General features: G+C 48.8%; 6 protein-coding genes across 10 annotated transcripts in view; 3 read left to right on the forward strand and 3 right to left on the reverse strand.

Annotated features, from left to right (window-relative positions):
• Positions 1-4,234, reverse strand: part of fam184ab (family with sequence similarity 184 member Ab) — a 75,486-nt gene extending 71,252 nt beyond the window's left edge. For 4 of the 5 annotated variants that reach the window (XM_047021130.1, XM_047021136.1, XM_047021135.1 and 1 more), the window contains exon 1: positions 3,852-3,899. Coding sequence is in view for 1 of the 5 variants with exons in the window: in XM_047021132.1 (XP_046877088.1) it covers positions 3,852-3,979; positions 4,123-4,234 (240 nt within the window). In the remaining 4 variants the exon portion in view is untranslated. Of the gene's footprint in view, positions 1-3,851; positions 3,980-4,122 lie in introns of those variants that run through there. The other variant, XM_047021132.1, reaches the window with a different exon arrangement.
• LOC124468433 (histone H2B) lies at positions 137-1,682 on the forward strand. The gene has a single exon (XM_047021147.1). It carries the CDS (start codon positions 322-324, stop codon positions 694-696), a length of 375 nt encoding a protein of 124 aa, XP_046877103.1. The 5' UTR covers positions 137-321; the 3' UTR covers positions 697-1,682.
• Positions 1,788-4,258, reverse strand: LOC124468426 (histone H3). Its single transcript, XM_047021141.1, has 2 exons — positions 3,852-4,258; positions 1,788-2,471 (listed from the first exon to the last, which is right to left on the reverse strand). Exon 2 carries the CDS (start codon positions 2,452-2,454, stop codon positions 2,044-2,046), a length of 411 nt encoding a protein of 136 aa, XP_046877097.1. The 5' UTR covers positions 2,455-2,471; positions 3,852-4,258; the 3' UTR covers positions 1,788-2,043.
• A 6,324-nt stretch (positions 4,259-10,582) lies between these two features.
• On the forward strand, positions 10,583-10,987 carry LOC124468429 (histone H2A-like). The gene has a single exon (XM_047021144.1). It carries the CDS (start codon positions 10,601-10,603, stop codon positions 10,985-10,987), a length of 387 nt encoding a protein of 128 aa, XP_046877100.1. The 5' UTR covers positions 10,583-10,600.
• LOC124468427 (histone H3) lies at positions 10,621-13,008 on the forward strand. Its single transcript, XM_047021142.1, has 3 exons — positions 10,621-10,712; positions 10,856-10,983; positions 12,364-13,008. The coding sequence occupies exon 3, from the start codon at positions 12,381-12,383 to the stop codon at positions 12,789-12,791; it is 411 nt and encodes a 136-aa protein (XP_046877098.1). The 5' UTR covers positions 10,621-10,712; positions 10,856-10,983; positions 12,364-12,380; the 3' UTR covers positions 12,792-13,008.
• A 612-nt stretch (positions 13,009-13,620) lies between these two features.
• Positions 13,621-14,738, reverse strand: LOC124468434 (histone H2B). Its single transcript, XM_047021149.1, has one exon. It carries the CDS (start codon positions 14,512-14,514, stop codon positions 14,140-14,142), a length of 375 nt encoding a protein of 124 aa, XP_046877105.1. The 5' UTR covers positions 14,515-14,738; the 3' UTR covers positions 13,621-14,139.
• Between the last annotated feature and the right edge of the window lie 3,123 nt (positions 14,739-17,861).

The following is a 17,861-nucleotide window of genomic DNA, read 5'->3' on the forward strand; positions in this document are numbered from 1 at the left end:
CGCGTTCAGTTTAAGAATCCTCCGCGTTCATGAATTAGTCGGAGATCAGTATTTCTGAAATTATTTTGGAGATCGACAGGGAAAGTCTCCGAGATCGACACGTCGATCGCGATCGACAGGTTGGCGACCTCTGCGCTAGAGAGATGCTCGTAGAGGGAATGGAAGTAGAGGAGGCGGATAATCAGGCGCACGCGCGTTTCACACGTCAACGCCTCGAAAAGCTGGGAGGCGTGCCTCTATTTTTGCATCCCACCCCCTATATAAGCGGGGAAGCGACCACCCGCCAACCCATTCGTTCCTGAACAGAAACGAACCATCATCATGCCTGAGCCAGCGAAATCAGCGCCCAAGAAGGGCTCCAAGAAAGCCGTCTCCAAGACTGCCGCGAAGGGAGGCAAGAAGCGCAGAAAGTCAAGGAAGGAGAGCTATGCCATCTACGTGTACAAAGTGTTGAAACAGGTCCACCCCGATACCGGCATCTCGTCCAAGGCCATGGGAATCATGAATTCCTTTGTCAACGACATTTTCGAGCGTATCGCCGGAGAGTCTTCCCGCTTGGCGCACTACAACAAGCGTTCAACCATCACATCCAGGGAGATTCAGACCGCCGTCCGCCTCCTGCTTCCCGGGGAGCTCGCTAAGCACGCCGTGTCCGAGGGCACTAAGGCTGTGACGAAGTACACCAGCTCCAAGTAAACGGGTGCCATATGACTTCCCTGTAATACCCCAAAGGCTCTTTTAAGAGCCACCCACATTACCTTTTAAATGTGCCAATTTCCATTTGGGCCTGTCACTGTGAAGATTCTGACCCTATATAGGGTTTAACATTGACTGAAAACATAACTGTGGTGTCTTGCAACCCATTAGCCTACTCAATTAAGAATTCCCAGATTTGAGTAGTGGGAGGCAAGTGTAGCTGCAATGTGACCTGAATAGTATGGTAATACTGTCCCACCTGACTATTTCTGAGGGAGTACTGTAGCCTACTCTGATGAATTCAGCACAGATGATATTCACCCAACATTGTATTCATAGCCTGCCCATGTCTATATTGAAGATGTTTTGAGTCAGTCTAATTCAAGACTTTTTTTGTTTCTGGTTGTATTTAGACAGTTGAATGGTTGCCCCATTATGTGCAATTAAGTCCTGAACGTAGCTTCAAAAAATGGATGTGAATGCTTTATGTGGTCATTCCACGAAGAGGAACTTTTTGTTTTCATATTGTAAATAAAGGACATGTTGAACTGAAAGAACAAGTGATGTCTTTTGAAATATGTTTTGTCAGTGTATGTTGTAAGAAATGCTGAAGTATATTATTGCATGACCATTTCTGACCACCTGGGAACTGGTAGGTCATTTTCACTCTCATTCTGATGTGTTCTGTGACACAGTAACTTTGCCACTTAAGATGTCTGTCTGTGTATAGATGTGGTCAAATGTGTTGTTACCTGTTATAGCTTTGAAATAATGCTTCGTTTCTCCTGAAAGTGATGACATTCAAAGCTATTGCATCATCAATTCGTACATGCCTTTGGTATGTCAAAGCAAAGAAGAGATGAATAATTGCTCAGTCTAACTAAGATAATAAATTGGCCTGGACAGAATTTCTTGATACCCCTTAGAAATTATAATAATTATATGGATAAAAGTGATTTTACAAAACAATTACCTCCTTTAATTTGTATAAGACTAGACGTATGTAAACCGTCATTCGGCCTATTTGAATGGAGGAAAGTCACCGTGCCATTTGATATCATTGAGTGCGCCACTCTGAACACGGATCAGAGAAAGCAAATGAGAGTTGTGTAAGGCAGTGGTTCTTAACCCTGTCCTGCATGTTTTAGAGGTTTCCCTGCTCCAACACACCTGATTCAAATAAATGGGTCGTTATCTAGGTCTGTGTAAGCTTGGTATCGAGCATGCGTTTAAATCATGTTGTTTCACATACTACAAGCATGCAAGGAAACGGAAGGACTTTGTCTTTTCATAGATAATGAGGTGGCTCTTAAAAGGGCCTTTGGGGATGTTGTAGTCAAATTACATTTAGGCGCGCTCTCCGCGAATGCGGCGGGCCAGTTGGATGTCCTTGGGCATGATGGTAACCCTCTTGGCGTGGATGGCGCACAAGTTGGTGTCCTCGAACAGACCGACCAGGTAGGCTTCGCTGGCCTCCTGCAGAGCCATCACAGCGGAACTCTGGAACCGCAAGTCAGTCTTGAAGTCCTGGGCGATTTCTCTGACCAGACGCTGGAAGGGGAGCTTGCGGATCAGCAGCTCAGTCGACTTCTGGTAGCGACGGATCTCTCTCAGAGCCACGGTGCCCGGCCTGTAACGATGGGGCTTCTTCACGCCACCGGTGGCTGGCGCACTCTTACGGGCTGCCTTGGTGGCGAGCTGCTTCCTCGGGGCTTTGCCACCGGTAGATTTACGCGCGGTCTGCTTGGTCCTGGCCATGCTGCTTGTTTCCTTCTCTTCGAGTTGAAAGTGAATACGGCAAAGGGAACGTGAACAAGTTTATATCTCCAGCCACGTCGTGCATTGATTGGACGGCCACTGAAGTGCATTCGATTTCATGCAGCGCCGACAGCCTTGAAGCTAAGAATGCCATTGGCTGCTTCAAGTCAGCCGGGCTGCAGGCGGCTGCAGGCGACACCGGCGCTGCATGAAGTCAAACGCGCCTATTGTCAGGCAGGAGACTCCTTCTCCCCCGCCATTGGATGTAGTCAGTGCCGCCAAAAATTCAAACAAGACCCCGCCCCACTCCCAATATTGCTTTGATATGATCATTTTAAAATTAAAAATCAGTTTCAAACAATTTCCCTTTCAAAAGATCACATTTTATCATAATTTCCAAAATAACTAGCGCTTTTTTACAAGGGAACATCGTATTTATTTGCGTGCATAGATATACCTAGGCTATTTTTTTTTTTTCTTCCACAGTTTAGTCTCCTCCGATGAATATCTAAAATAGATTCTCTTATTCGTGAATGAGCATCATTGTGCGCAATATATGATTATCATCTCAGCCCCTGGGTGCTTGTTTGAAAAGCGTTAGGCTATATCGAGTAGACACCAGTATGGCCGCACGTATTAACAAGGTTTTCAGAAATCCATTGGTCGACGCTCTTACGTATGTAGGCTACACATAAGGACACATTTTTTTTTTCATGAGGGACCTAATACTCGTAAGGGATATTCAAGGTGACACATTAGTAATTTATGTGTAATGTCAAATGTATAACTTTCTGGTTCATGAAAAACCTCAAGAATATATTGCTCTTTGCAAGAGTGATGTGGATGGCTCTTTAAAAGAGCCCTAGGGGATGCTACAAAACCTCGGGCCCGCCTAAATTACAAACTTTATTCCTCCGCCCTCGTCCTCCTTTGAACTGCTGCGCGCAATGGGCCGATCCTTTGGTCGCCTTAGTCGTTTACTTATGTAGGCTATTACAAAATTATTTATTATTCCAATTGTTATTTTTTTACGAGCTTCAATGTAAATGTATCCTACGGAAAGGAGACTATCCAAATATGTAGGTTACATGGCCGTGGGAACTTTTTCTGCTGGGGAGGGGGACATAATAGGCTCCTGTACACGCCTTTCAAATAGGCGGAGTGCATGTATGAATTAACAACGTTGATAAAATACTCTTATCTAAAGAAAGTTGTCTTCCTCTTAAATAAAAAAGTCAGTTTGGCCCATTATATCTGTGAGTATGGCTCACTAGTGAGAAAATGTGATCCCTTAATACACATGGTTAATAAAGGTCAATGCGCTTTTCTTGAGAATTGGGTGGCTCTTAAAAGAGCCTTTGGGGAGGGTGAGTAATCACATCAAACGGGGACGTTACTTGGACTTGACGGCTTTCTCGGTCTTCTTGGGAAGAAGTACTGCCTGGATGTTGGGCAACACACCGCCCTGAGCGATGGTGACACCACCGAGGAGTTTGTTCAGCTCTTCGTCGTTGCGGACAGCCAGCTGCAGATGACGAGGAATGATACGAGTCTTCTTATTGTCGCGGGCAGCGTTGCCAGCCAACTCAAGGATCTCAGCAGTCAAGTACTCGAGCACGGCGGCCAAATAGACGGGCGCGCCGGCCCCCACACGCTGAGCGTAATTACCTTTACGGAGGAGTCTGTGAACGCGGCCAACGGGAAACTGAAGTCCGGCGCGGGATGATCTAGTCTTTGCCTTTGCCCTGGCTTTGCCTCCGGTTTTTCCTCTTCCGCTCATTTTGTTGACGTTTTAGTTTACAGTAAATGGCATCGGTCAGAGCCCAGCTATTATACTTCACGGTAACTGGCAGTCATTGGTTACAAGGCCGGTTCGGTCTCGATCCAATCAGAGGTAGCGGCAAAACTGAAGGCGGAGTCTTTTGCTTTATCTTAAACGGCGAGTGGGGTATTTGTATGTACCCCCAGCAAGACTAGATCTGAAAAGACACATAATCTCACAAGGCACCGAGAACAGACCTACTGATGGAAATAATACAGGGTCTGTCATCCCGGTTCTATTTCGTGGAGCTCCGCCCCATAGGGGAGCTCTGCTCCTAATGGTTTACCCGCTGCCTAGTGCAGCCAATGACTGAAGATCAAAATGTATCCGCACCTATCACTCACACAGGTGCCCTACATAAGGGGGTGACAGCCGTCACTCATCCTCCCAAAAGTATTAAATACAGCCGGGTTGAATAAGTCGAGCTGGGCCTGCAGCCCTATGGGGCTCCGCTCCACTCATAGAACTGGAGTTACCTCCATTAATTATCGTTCTATTTCGTGGAGCTCCGCCCCATAGGGGAGCTCTGCTCCTAATGGTTTAGGCGGAGCGAGCGAGGCCAGATATACCCCCAGTGAGACTAGATCTAAAAAGACACATCATCTCACAAGACACCGAGGACAGACCTGCTGATGTAAATAATACATAGGGCTGTCCTCCCGGTCAGACCCCTACTGTGACACAGAGAGCCGTCCAGGGTAAGAAAAACAGGGGAAGTTTACTTAGAAACTCATGTTGTTTCTCTCGCCTGCACAACAGCATAGCTGGAGGGGCAACAGAATACATACAGTAAAGACATCTCAACTGAGAACGTCTGCCTGTCCCACATTTGGCGATATAACCAATGAACAACTCGCATCTAGGGCCCACAAGAACCTAGCAAGTTGTCATCTCGCTACACCTGATCCCCCAGCCATGCTGAGGACAGAATGCGCAAAAGATGAGGAGGAAACGTCCAACAGATAATATCGTACAAATGGTGAAGGCGACGACCAAGACGCCGCCTCACAAATCTCCTCCACTCCCACACCCCTGAGGATGGCGGCTGAGGCTGCCACTCCTCGGGTGGAATGAGCCCGAATGCCAGGTGGCACGGGACATCTCATAGACTCGTATGCGAGACCAATAGCCTCGCAGAGCCAGTGAGAAAGTCTCTGTTTGGAGAGTGGCAAGCCAGCTCTCGATCCACCGTAGCAGATCAGTAACTGGGGAGAAGATCTGATACTTGCTGTGCATTCCAGATAGCGCGACAGAGCGCGCACTGGGCACAGCCCATGTAAGCGTCTTTCCTCCTCTCCGCTGTGCGGAGGCGGGAAAAAGGCTCTCAGTTCGCAGCTCTGTGCCCTGAACGCTCGGCTAATCACCTTGGGGATAAAGGCCGGATTAGGACGCAACACTGCTCTCGTTCGATCACCCGAGATGATCAAACAATCCGCTCGCGTTGACAGAGCGCACAAGTCGCTCACTCGCTTAGCCGTAGTCAAAGCGAGGAGCAGACTGGTCTTGAGAGAAAGCAAACGTAATGACACGTTGTCTATGGGCTCGAAAGGTGGTCCGCACAGAGCGTCTAACACCAGAGATAAATCCCATGTAGGTGTTGATGCTCTCGGAGGTGGCCTGAGCCTACACACCCCAGCCAGAAAACGCTTGACCAGCGGGTGGCTGAACAGTGTCGTCTTTGCGAACCCTTCGTGACATGCCGAAATGGCAGCCACGTAAACACGCACAGTGCTCGCGGCTAAGCCCTCGTCAAACAACGATTGTAAGAAACACAAGAACATTTCGACCGGACATGAGACCGGGTCAAGGTTCCGTTTTCCACACCATTGTGCAAAGGCTTGCCAGCGCGACGCGTACCCTCTAGCAGTAGATTGTGCGCGCGCACCCAGAATGGTCTGAATGACAGCATCAGACAGACCCCTGCGCTAAGAGCTCCCTCTCAGTAGCCAGGCCATAAGTGGGCCTCCGATCACTGGAGGGCTCTTCACCAGGCCTCCAGCCTGAGAGAGCGCATCCATCTGGTGAGGTATGGGCCAAGGCCCGCCTACCATCATCCCCATCAGTTCCGGGAACCACGGGGCTCCGGGGCGATCGGGGGCTATCAGAATGACCGACAGCCCCTCCGACCTCACCCGAGCCAGCAAGGGAAGGATGGAGGCCAGAGGTGGAAATGCGTACAGTAGACCTCTCGGCCAGGAACGGTGCGCGAACGCATCGACTCCCAGCGGAGGTCTGTCCTGTGGGCGCAGCGAGAACCATAGAGGACACTGTGTGTTGGCTCGTGACGCAAACAGATCCACCTGTGCTCGGCCGAAGCGTGCCCAGATCAGAGAAACGATGGACGGTTTCAACCTCCACTCGTCCTCTCTCGGGCCGCCCCTTGACATCAGGTCCGCTCCTTCGTTGAGCAGACCTTGAATGTGCTGAGCTCTCAGGGAGCGCAGGTGCGTGAAAGCCCAAGTCCACACTTCCTCCGCTAAGCGATGAAGAGATGGAGAGCGCACCCCTCCCTGTCTGTTGATGTAAGCCACCGTCGCCCTGTTGTCGGATCTGACGAGAACGTCTTGATCCCTCAACACCAGCGCGAAATGGCACAGAGTCAGTCGAACCGCTTCGAGCTCCAGGAGGTTGATGTGACGCGTCTCTGACGGTTCCCATCTTCCTCCTATTGAGCCCGCCTGACATACTCCACCCCACCCGGTCAAGGACGCGTCCGTAAAGACCGGGTAGAGAGATGTCACTCTGCCCATGTCCACTCCGCGCGTCAAGACACGCGGGTCTCTCCAATGGCTCAGATCGGCTTTGACTGATCTCGGTATCACTAGCAGTCTGCGGCGGTGTCGCACCGGATCCAACCGCAGCTGAGCGAACCATCTCTGCAGCTTGCGCATGTATAACAGGCCCAATGGCACTACTACATGAGCCGCCGCCATCAACCCCAACAGGGACATCACCGACAGTGCGGTGATTGTGCGTGAGACCCGGAACGCACGGAGAGCTATCGAAATAGCCTCTCTCCGTGGTGCCGACAGTCTGGCTCTCATCCCAACAGTGTCCAAATGGATACCTAGGTAGGTAAACTGCTGAGCGGGCCATGGAGCGCTCTTCTCCCAGTTGACTGCGAACCCCAACTGGCTGAGCTGAGTCACCAGTGAGATCGCGTCCTGGATAGCTCTGTCCGGAGACTGAGCCAGAACTAACAGGTCGTCGAGGTACGCCAGAATGCGTATACCCCTCCGCCGTAACGGTTCTAGAGCTGCTTCCACGCACTTGGAGAAAGTTCGAGGAGCCAGCGCGTACCCAAACGGCAGGCGCGTGTACTCGTACTTCTTCCCCTCGAAGGCAAAACGCAGAAATCTCCTGTGCTTCAGTTTGATAGGCACATGGAAATACGCGTCCTTCAGATCTATGCTGATCCCAAAGTCGTTCCGCTGCACACAAGTCAGCAAACGCTTTATCGTCAGCATGCGAAAGGGCCGTTTGGCCACACTCTCGTTGAGCACCCTCAGATCTAAAATCGGTCTCATCTGCCCGTTTTTCTTGGGAACCAAAAAATAAGGGGAGTAGAGACCCGAGTTCTCTTGATCTCTGGGGACAGGGATCACCGTCCCTTTGGTCAGCAAGCTCGCTATCTCTTTCCGAAGTGCGAGCGCTTTCAGCGGACAGGACAAGCGTGTCTCCCTCACTCCTCTGAAAGGAGGAGGAGTGCGCATGAACTGGATGGTATAACCCTCTCTCAGTATCCTGTCTAGCCAGCCTGACAGTGAGCATGACTCTCGCCACTCTGCATTATGCAGAGAGAGCGGGCGTGCGTTCAGCTGCGGAGCCGCAGACAGCAAAACGGCCGTACTCTCGTCTGACCCCAGCCGCCGCTGTGCACCGACTCGGCGACACAGCCCAAGGCGGGGTCAACTCGAAAGGGCTGGAGCAGCGTCTCAAGGCCAAAAGAGGCCTGAGTGCTGTCCTCATTATGATCCTCGAGAAGACTCACAGCGCGACCAGAGGTCTGCGCGTAACGTTGCAGCGGTGGCTCATGTAACGTGATAACAGAGTCACACGCTGTGTTATGGCGCATGGGGGCGGCTAGCGGTCTGGCCACACGCTTGCTAGCTGGGCCAGACTCCGCTATGTACGTGCCCGATGGTTTGGCATCGCTAGTAGTTGGAAACTCGCGAACCGAAACCAACTCATTACTCCGCTCGACAACAGTACGAGTGCTCAGCTCAGTAACTGTCGAGATTGCAAGAGGCACTGGATGGAACACTTGTCTTTCTGGGAAAGAGTAAAGCGGAGGTCCAAGCCTCTTTATTTCATCCCTACAAACAGGGGTGGGAACCGAAGCCTCGGTCCCCGCCGCCAGTCACGCCCTCCTCTTTTTCCCACCTCCGCCACCACGCCAGCTGGGATTAGGCGGACGGCTGTAACCCGCTCTCTCGGGGGGAACAGCCAAAGGTGGAACAGGTGTCGCGGGAGGAGCAGCCTGCGTCGCAGTGGCCGCTCGTGCCACCGGACGGCGAGCTCGTTTCCTTCTACCTTGTGTGGCACCTGCAGGGATAGAGAAGGGAGCAGCGTTAGCCTTTTTCTGCAGGGGCATATGCCCCAGCAGGTGCTTCCTCTCCTCCTCCAGGCGCGAGAAGCGTTCGGACGCTGCAGCCACAGCCGGTCCGAACAGGCCCTCGCCCGTCACCGGGGCATTCAGCAGGGCAGACTTGTCCGCCTCTCTCATGGCCGTCAGGGACAGCCAGAGGTGGCGATGAACAACAAGGCTGTTGCCCATTGCTCTGCCTGCACAAATGACCGCCCCCTGATTCAGGTAGAGCGCCGCGGACGCCATCCTGGCCACCCACGACGTCTCCTCCGGCGACAGGCCCTCAGGTTTCTCCGTCGAGAGCTTTGAGACCGCCGCCGTTAAAAGGGCGGCGTTGCCGGAGGCTGCCGCTGCCTGCGCACCCCTGACATAAGCTTTGTCTGCCAGAGAGGCAGTAAGCTTGTCACGGGAGGACGGCAGGTTTGCCTTCTTAGTCGTCATCCACGCGCTGGCCCCTGGAACCAGGTATGCCGCGAGGGACGGTTCCAAGGGCGGGGGGCCGGTCTTAACTGCCTCTCCCAGCCCGGTCACCCTCGTGAAAGGGAGCAGCGCTTTGACTGGCGCGTTAGCCATCAAAGGCGCTTCCCAGGAGCCCTGCACGTAATCAGCCAGCTTTGGCATGGTGGGGCACAGGGGTTTTGAAGTCTTCATGCGTTTTGCATGGGGGCCAACCTCCCACGGGTCCTCTTCCTCCACAGGAGGAGAGGCCGGCAGCGGAACGCCCATGATCTCCGCTGCTTTCTTAATGATTGCAGGGAAATCCACCCTTCGAGACAGTGCAGAAGTGACAGTAGGGCCGGGAGCCGGCTCCTCGTTATCCTCCGAAATTGAACTCAGCGCCCGCCCTTCCACATCAGGAAAGGACAGGGGGGCTGTGCGCAACACGTTCTTCAGGATAACCTCCACAGGAGGGTCCCTACGAGACGGTTGCGCCTCATTTGCCGCCTCGAGGTGGTCCTCAAACTCCGAACTCTCCTCGTCGGAGATCAGGGCCGAGACCACATCTTCAAGGGGCTCTTCCACCTGGAAAAAATCAAAGCGCAGCCGCCTCTCCGAAACGGAGAGGCAAGCGCATGATTCGCAGTCAGGGGAATCCACCAACCCGTCCCTGGCATCCCGGGGTCCCATGCACACGAAACAGAATTCGTGGCGGTCCCCCTCAGCCTCCAGGTAACGGCACCTGCACTTGGCTCTTTAAAGAGCCTTGCGCGGGAGCGGTGGCATGGAAAAGCTCTTTTTTCTTTTCTTCGCGATACTCTTCTATCTTCAAACCAGTGAATTCAAGCAACCCGTGCTGAATTTTTTGGGAGGATGAGTGACGGCTGTCACCCCCTTATATAGGGCACCTGTGTGAGTGATAGGTGCGGATACATTTTGATCTTCAGTCATTGGCTGCACTAGGCAGCGGGTAAACCATTAGGAGCAGAGCTCCCCTATGGGGCGGAGCTCCACGAAATAGAACCGGGATGACAGACCCTGTATTATTTCCATCAGTAGGTCTGTTCTCGGTGCCTTGTGAGATTATGTGTCTTTTCAGATCTAGTCTTGCTGGGGGTACATACAAATACCCCACTCGCCGTTTAAGATAAAGCAAAAGACTCCGCCTTCAGTTTTGCCGCTACCTCTGATTGGATCGAGACCGAACCGGCCTTGTAACCAATGACTGCCAGTTACCGTGAAGTATAATAGCTGGGCTCTGACCGATGCCATTTACTGTAAACTAAAACGTCAACAAAATGAGCGGAAGAGGAAAAACCGGAGGCAAAGCCAGGGCAAAGGCAAAGACTAGATCATCCCGCGCCGGACTTCAGTTTCCCGTTGGCCGCGTTCACAGACTCCTCCGTAAAGGTAATTACGCTCAGCGTGTGGGGGCCGGCGCGCCCGTCTATTTGGCCGCCGTGCTCGAGTACTTGACTGCTGAGATCCTTGAGTTGGCTGGCAACGCTGCCCGCGACAATAAGAAGACTCGTATCATTCCTCGTCATCTGCAGCTGGCTGTCCGCAACGACGAAGAGCTGAACAAACTCCTCGGTGGTGTCACCATCGCTCAGGGCGGTGTGTTGCCCAACATCCAGGCAGTACTTCTTCCCAAGAAGACCGAGAAAGCCGTCAAGTCCAAGTAACGTCCCCGTTTGATGTGATTACTCACCCTCCCCAAAGACTCTTTTAAGAGCCACCCAATTCTCAAGAAAAGCGCATTGACCTTTATTAACCATGTGTATTAAGGGATCACATTTTCTCACTAGTGAGCCATACTCACAGATATAATGGGCCAAACTGACTTTTTTATTTAAGAGGAAGACAACTTTCTTTAGATAAGAGTATTTTATCAACGTTGTTAATTCATACATGCACTCCGCCTATTTGAAAGGCGTGTACAGGAGCCTATTATGTCCCCCTCCCCAGCAGAAAAAGTTCCCACGGCCATGTAACCTACATATTTGGATAGTCTCCTTTCCGTAGGATACATTTACATTGAAGCTCGTAAAAAAATAACAATTGGAATAATAAATAATTTTGTAATAGCCTACATAAGTAAACGACTAAGGCGACCAAAGGATCGGCCCATTGCGCGCAGCAGTTCAAAGGAGGACGAGGGCGGAGGAATAAAGTTTGTAATTTAGGCGGGCCCGAGGTTTTGTAGCATCCCCTAGGGCTCTTTTAAAGAGCCATCCACATCACTCTTGCAAAGAGCAATATATTCTTGAGGTTTTTCATGAACCAGAAAGTTATACATTTGACATTACACATAAATTACTAATGTGTCACCTTGAATATCCCTTACGAGTATTAGGTCCCTCATGAAAAAAAAAATGTGTCCTTATGTGTAGCCTACATACGTAAGAGCGTCGACCAATGGATTTCTGAAAACCTTGTTAATACGTGCGGCCATACTGGTGTCTACTCGATATAGCCTAACGCTTTTCAAACAAGCACCCAGGGGCTGAGATGATAATCATATATTGCGCACAATGATGCTCATTCACGAATAAGAGAATCTATTTTAGATATTCATCGGAGGAGACTAAACTGTGGAAGAAAAAAAAAAAATAGCCTAGGTATATCTATGCACGCAAATAAATACGATGTTCCCTTGTAAAAAAGCGCTAGTTATTTTGGAAATTATGATAAAATGTGATCTTTTGAAAGGGAAATTGTTTGAAACTGATTTTTAATTTTAAAATGATCATATCAAAGCAATATTGGGAGTGGGGCGGGGTCTTGTTTGAATTTTTGGCGGCACTGACTACATCCAATGGCGGGGGAGAAGGAGTCTCCTGCCTGACAATAGGCGCGTTTGACTTCATGCAGCGCCGGTGTCGCCTGCAGCCGCCTGCAGCCCGGCTGACTTGAAGCAGCCAATGGCATTCTTAGCTTCAAGGCTGTCGGCGCTGCATGAAATCGAATGCACTTCAGTGGCCGTCCAATCAATGCACGACGTGGCTGGAGATATAAACTTGTTCACGTTCCCTTTGCCGTATTCACTTTCAACTCGAAGAGAAGGAAACAAGCAGCATGGCCAGGACCAAGCAGACCGCGCGTAAATCTACCGGTGGCAAAGCCCCGAGGAAGCAGCTCGCCACCAAGGCAGCCCGTAAGAGTGCGCCAGCCACCGGTGGCGTGAAGAAGCCCCATCGTTACAGGCCGGGCACCGTGGCTCTGAGAGAGATCCGTCGCTACCAGAAGTCGACTGAGCTGCTGATCCGCAAGCTCCCCTTCCAGCGTCTGGTCAGAGAAATCGCCCAGGACTTCAAGACTGACTTGCGGTTCCAGAGTTCCGCTGTGATGGCTCTGCAGGAGGCCAGCGAAGCCTACCTGGTCGGTCTGTTCGAGGACACCAACTTGTGCGCCATCCACGCCAAGAGGGTTACCATCATGCCCAAGGACATCCAACTGGCCCGCCGCATTCGCGGAGAGCGCGCCTAAATGTAATTTGACTACAACATCCCCAAAGGCCCTTTTAAGAGCCACCTCATTATCTATGAAAAGACAAAGTCCTTCCGTTTCCTTGCATGCTTGTAGTATGTGAAACAACATGATTTAAACGCATGCTCGATACCAAGCTTACACAGACCTAGATAACGACCCATTTATTTGAATCAGGTGTGTTGGAGCAGGGAAACCTCTAAAACATGCAGGACAGGGTTAAGAACCACTGCCTTACACAACTCTCATTTGCTTTCTCTGATCCGTGTTCAGAGTGGTGCACTCAATGATATCAAATGGCACGGTGACTTTCCTCCATTCAAATAGGCCGAATGACGGTTTACATACGTCTAGTCTTATACAAATTAAAGGAGGTAATTGTTTTGTAAAATCACTTTTATCCATATAATTATTATAATTTCTAAGGGGTATCAAGAAATTCTGTCCAGGCCAATTTATTATCTTAGTTAGACTGAGCAATTATTCATCTCTTCTTTGCTTTGACATACCAAAGGCATGTACGAATTGATGATGCAATAGCTTTGAATGTCATCACTTTCAGGAGAAACGAAGCATTATTTCAAAGCTATAACAGGTAACAACACATTTGACCACATCTATACACAGACAGACATCTTAAGTGGCAAAGTTACTGTGTCACAGAACACATCAGAATGAGAGTGAAAATGACCTACCAGTTCCCAGGTGGTCAGAAATGGTCATGCAATAATATACTTCAGCATTTCTTACAACATACACTGACAAAACATATTTCAAAAGACATCACTTGTTCTTTCAGTTCAACATGTCCTTTATTTACAATATGAAAACAAAAAGTTCCTCTTCGTGGAATGACCACATAAAGCATTCACATCCATTTTTTGAAGCTACGTTCAGGACTTAATTGCACATAATGGGGCAACCATTCAACTGTCTAAATACAACCAGAAACAAAAAAAGTCTTGAATTAGACTGACTCAAAACATCTTCAATATAGACATGGGCAGGCTATGAATACAATGTTGGGTGAATATCATCTGTGCTGAATTCATCAGAGTAGGCTACAGTACTCCCCTCAGAAATAGTCAGGTGGGACAGTATTACCATACTATTCAGGTCACATTGCAGCTACACTTGCCTCCCACTACTCAAATCTGGGAATTCTTAATTGAGTAGGCTAATGGGTTGCAAGACACCACAGTTATGTTTTCAGTCAATGTTAAACCCTATATAGGGTCAGAATCTTCACAGTGACAGGCCCAAAAGGAAATTGGCACATTTAAAAGGTAATGTGGGTGGCTCTTAAAAGAGCCTTTGGGGTATTACAGGGAAGTCAAATGGCACCCGTTTACTTGGAGCTGGTGTACTTCGTCACAGCCTTAGTGCCCTCGGACACGGCGTGCTTAGCGAGCTCCCCGGGAAGCAGGAGGCGGACGGCGGTCTGAATCTCCCTGGATGTGATGGTTGAACGCTTGTTGTAGTGCGCCAAGCGGGAAGACTCTCCGGCGATACGCTCGAAAATGTCGTTGACAAAGGAATTCATGATTCCCATGGCCTTGGACGAGATGCCGGTATCGGGGTGGACCTGTTTCAACACTTTGTACACGTAGATGGCATAGCTCTCCTTCCTTGACTTTCTGCGCTTCTTGCCTCCCTTCGCGGCAGTCTTGGAGACGGCTTTCTTGGAGCCCTTCTTGGGCGCTGATTTCGCTGGCTCAGGCATGATGATGGTTCGTTTCTGTTCAGGAACGAATGGGTTGGCAGGTGGTCGCCTCCCCGCTTATATAGGGGGTGGGATGCAAAAATAGAGGCACGCCTCCCAGCTTTTCAAGGCGTGTGTTTACGTGACGACTGATTATCCGCCTCCTCTACTTCCATTTCCCCTACCAGCATCCCTCTTGCGCATGCGTCCATCCTTGCAGACGCTTGACACCCTAAGTATTCATTTTGTTACCATTCAAAGTTTGCCACTTTGTTTCATGTTTTGTTAAAGATCGGTTTCAACCAACGTGTGTTTCCTTTCAAAGGTTAGATAGGTTGTTACTAGCTAGGTTAGATAGGTTTTTTAAAAATGATTTAAAATTAAATATGGATAACTCATTACTGTAAGTGGGCCCGGGGCAGAAGTCTCCCCGAGACCCCTCTCCCCCCCCCCCTACACCGCAAATGTTTTTAAGTATATATGTATATTATTATTACTATGATTTTTATCAATATATATTAGAGAGAGAGAATGATCGGTGATTAAATTATGACAGACAAAAATATCAGTATGTGATACATTGTAATCAGCGGCGGCTGCTGGTCTTTCAAAGAGGGAAAGCTTATTTTCGGCCTAGATCCTAAAAATGTTTTATTAATTGGCTAGTTCACTGGCTAGTTCACCCCTACGACAAGCCTAGCCTACGAATGAATTAATGAACGAACGATCTAACAAAACAATATTAATCAAGGAGGAAATGTGGAAATGAAGAGGAACAAGGAACAACAAGTATAATTGTATGAAATGTATGATGAAAATTGGTTAGCAATTTCGCCAAACAAATACCAAGAAATATGATGCTGCTGTTTGTCTTTTAACAACAGTTGCAAAATCCGTGATGGTGAGCTTGAATAGCTTCGGTGACTTTTTGTAGTACAAAATTAGGCTACTGTCAATCAAAAGGAGTTGCAGTCTTTTGTAGTGATGGGAAGTTCGGTTCATTTTACTGATTCGGTTCTTTGAATCTCGTTCAGTAAAATGAACAAATCTTTTTTCGAGTCATTCGTTCATTTCAACGGGGTGGGGGGGGGGGGGGGGGGGGCGGGGGGGGCTATACGTCCACTGCAAACACGTATGATATTCTCATGTAGGTTAGTGCATGACATGTGCACCAGCAGATACTATTTCAAAATAAATTCCTGCATTAAAATAATGTATCATGAGTTTGTATGATTTGGTCATGTATTATCACACTAGCATTTAATTATCACATCAAACAATTACACTGCACTAAACTGTAAGTGTAAATGTAAAGTGAAAATAACAAAACCAGTCAGTATGATGACTTGAGCGAATATCATTCATTCACGTCTTACTAAAACAGCGGCCACGCAAAAGAGAATAAGGAAACTGTTTCCTCTAATAAAAAATACAATGCTGGTCGCGTGAAAAAATAGATATATATAATATAAAAATATAATATAAAAATATATATAATATATATATATAAAGACTCGTAGAAAGACCGAGTCGGGGAAGGAACGAATCGTTCGTTTCCTCTAGCTACAGAGCCTATGCAGGTCACGTGAAAAATTATCCAAAGACTCGTAGAAAGACCGAGTCGGGAAAGGAACGAATCGTTCGTTTCCTCTAGCTACAGAGCCTATGCAGGTCACGTGAAAAATGATCCAAAGACTCGTAGAAAGACCGAGTCGGGAAATGAACAAATCACTCGTTGAGAGACTCGTTACTCCCGAGTCCTTATAACGATTCGTTCAAAATGAACGAATCGTTCATGAACGACACATCACTAGTCTTTTGACAGACCCTCCAATCATCACGCGGAAGCCCAGCGTCCAGGCCAGCACACTCCTCCATTCACCCCCAGAGACTCTGAGCGTCCAGGGCGAGACATAATCGCAACATTTATCCAATGACCGTATAGTTTCGAAGCACTGAAAAAAAATGTTCAAAGCAGCCCCATTGAAGTCTATGGAAGCTGAGCTTCCACATGGAAATGCACTGTGGCGCAACGGGAATGTTTGAGAAGGAAATCAGTCAGTCGACCTGTTAATATATGTAGCTGATTCTGAACGAATTCGTCTTAGATATGAACGTGTTCTAATGCATTTAAAATGTTAACACAATAGTAAATATTTGACCATGAATTATGTTTAATTGCAGGGGAAGCCGAGCTTCCCTTGCAGTCTTAAATAAATCGCCACTGATTGTAATACATTGTAACACGCACACCTAGCCAGCCACGATGTCAAATAGGCCTACATTGGAACATGCAGTCTAGCGTGCACACACAGCCCAGCGAACACACATTTACAAACAACTCGATTGAACAATTTAATTATCAGGCTGTGGCCGCCTACTGAAAAAAAACATAGGTTAGCTAGATAATCAGTGAGGGACTAGTCCACTCTTCTACTTTTTTGAAGGCAAAGTCACAAATCAAATCGTTGAAGTCAGTTTGGCGAAGTAGGTCAAACTCGTTTGACATCACCCTTCATGCGAAGCCATTGTTGTCTTGCATGCTTTGATACCGGCAACGATACGTGACGCTAAGAGAACGTGCACTTCACTACGGGTGGGTAAATGCATAAAAATAAACATTTGTGTTGAGTTTTTTTTAATCTCCCGTGCCGGGGCCCCCTAGTGGCCGGGGCCTGGGGCAGCAGCCCCTCCTGCCCATTGCACAAACGCGGCCCTGAGTGTGGGTGGCTCTAAAAAGAGCCTTTGGGTTAAACCTTGAAATAGGTCAGAATTGCAGCTTAACCGCCGAAACCGTACATAGTGCGTCCCTGGCGCTTGAGAGCGTAGACGACGTCCATGTCGGTCACGGTCTTTCTCTTAGCATGCTCGGTGTAGGTCACAGCATCACGGATGACATTCTCAAGGAACACCTTGAGAACTCCACGAGTCTCTTCGTAGATGAAGCCCAAGATACGCTTCACGCCGCCACGACGAACTAGCTTCATGGCAGGCCTTGTTTTCCATTAGATGTAAGTGCAATGTACTCCCTGAAGTTAGCAGTTACATGCCTGAAACTTACTGTGGTTACTCATACTAGTGCCCTCAGTGTACAGTAAGAATCATATGATGCTGGGATTTACAGAACAGACAATAGAGGGGGGTGTATTTCACGACAGGCTTAATGCACACCCTGCTAACCCTGACTAGGAAAGTGTTACATGCCTGAAACTTACTGTGGTTACTCATAGTAGTGCCCTCAGTGTACAGTAAGAATCATTATTATCAGGACAAAATCCTTCACTCTTTGATGTGCGCGCGCTCCCGCGAGCCAGGGGGTGCCAATCCAGAGATTATATGGGATTATATTATATATTATTATATATTAC

The sequence above is a fragment of the Hypomesus transpacificus genome, chromosome 6 (genome assembly GCF_021917145.1).
Source record: "Hypomesus transpacificus isolate Combined female chromosome 6, fHypTra1, whole genome shotgun sequence".
NCBI classification, from domain to species: Eukaryota; Metazoa; Chordata; class Actinopteri; order Osmeriformes; family Osmeridae; genus Hypomesus; species Hypomesus transpacificus.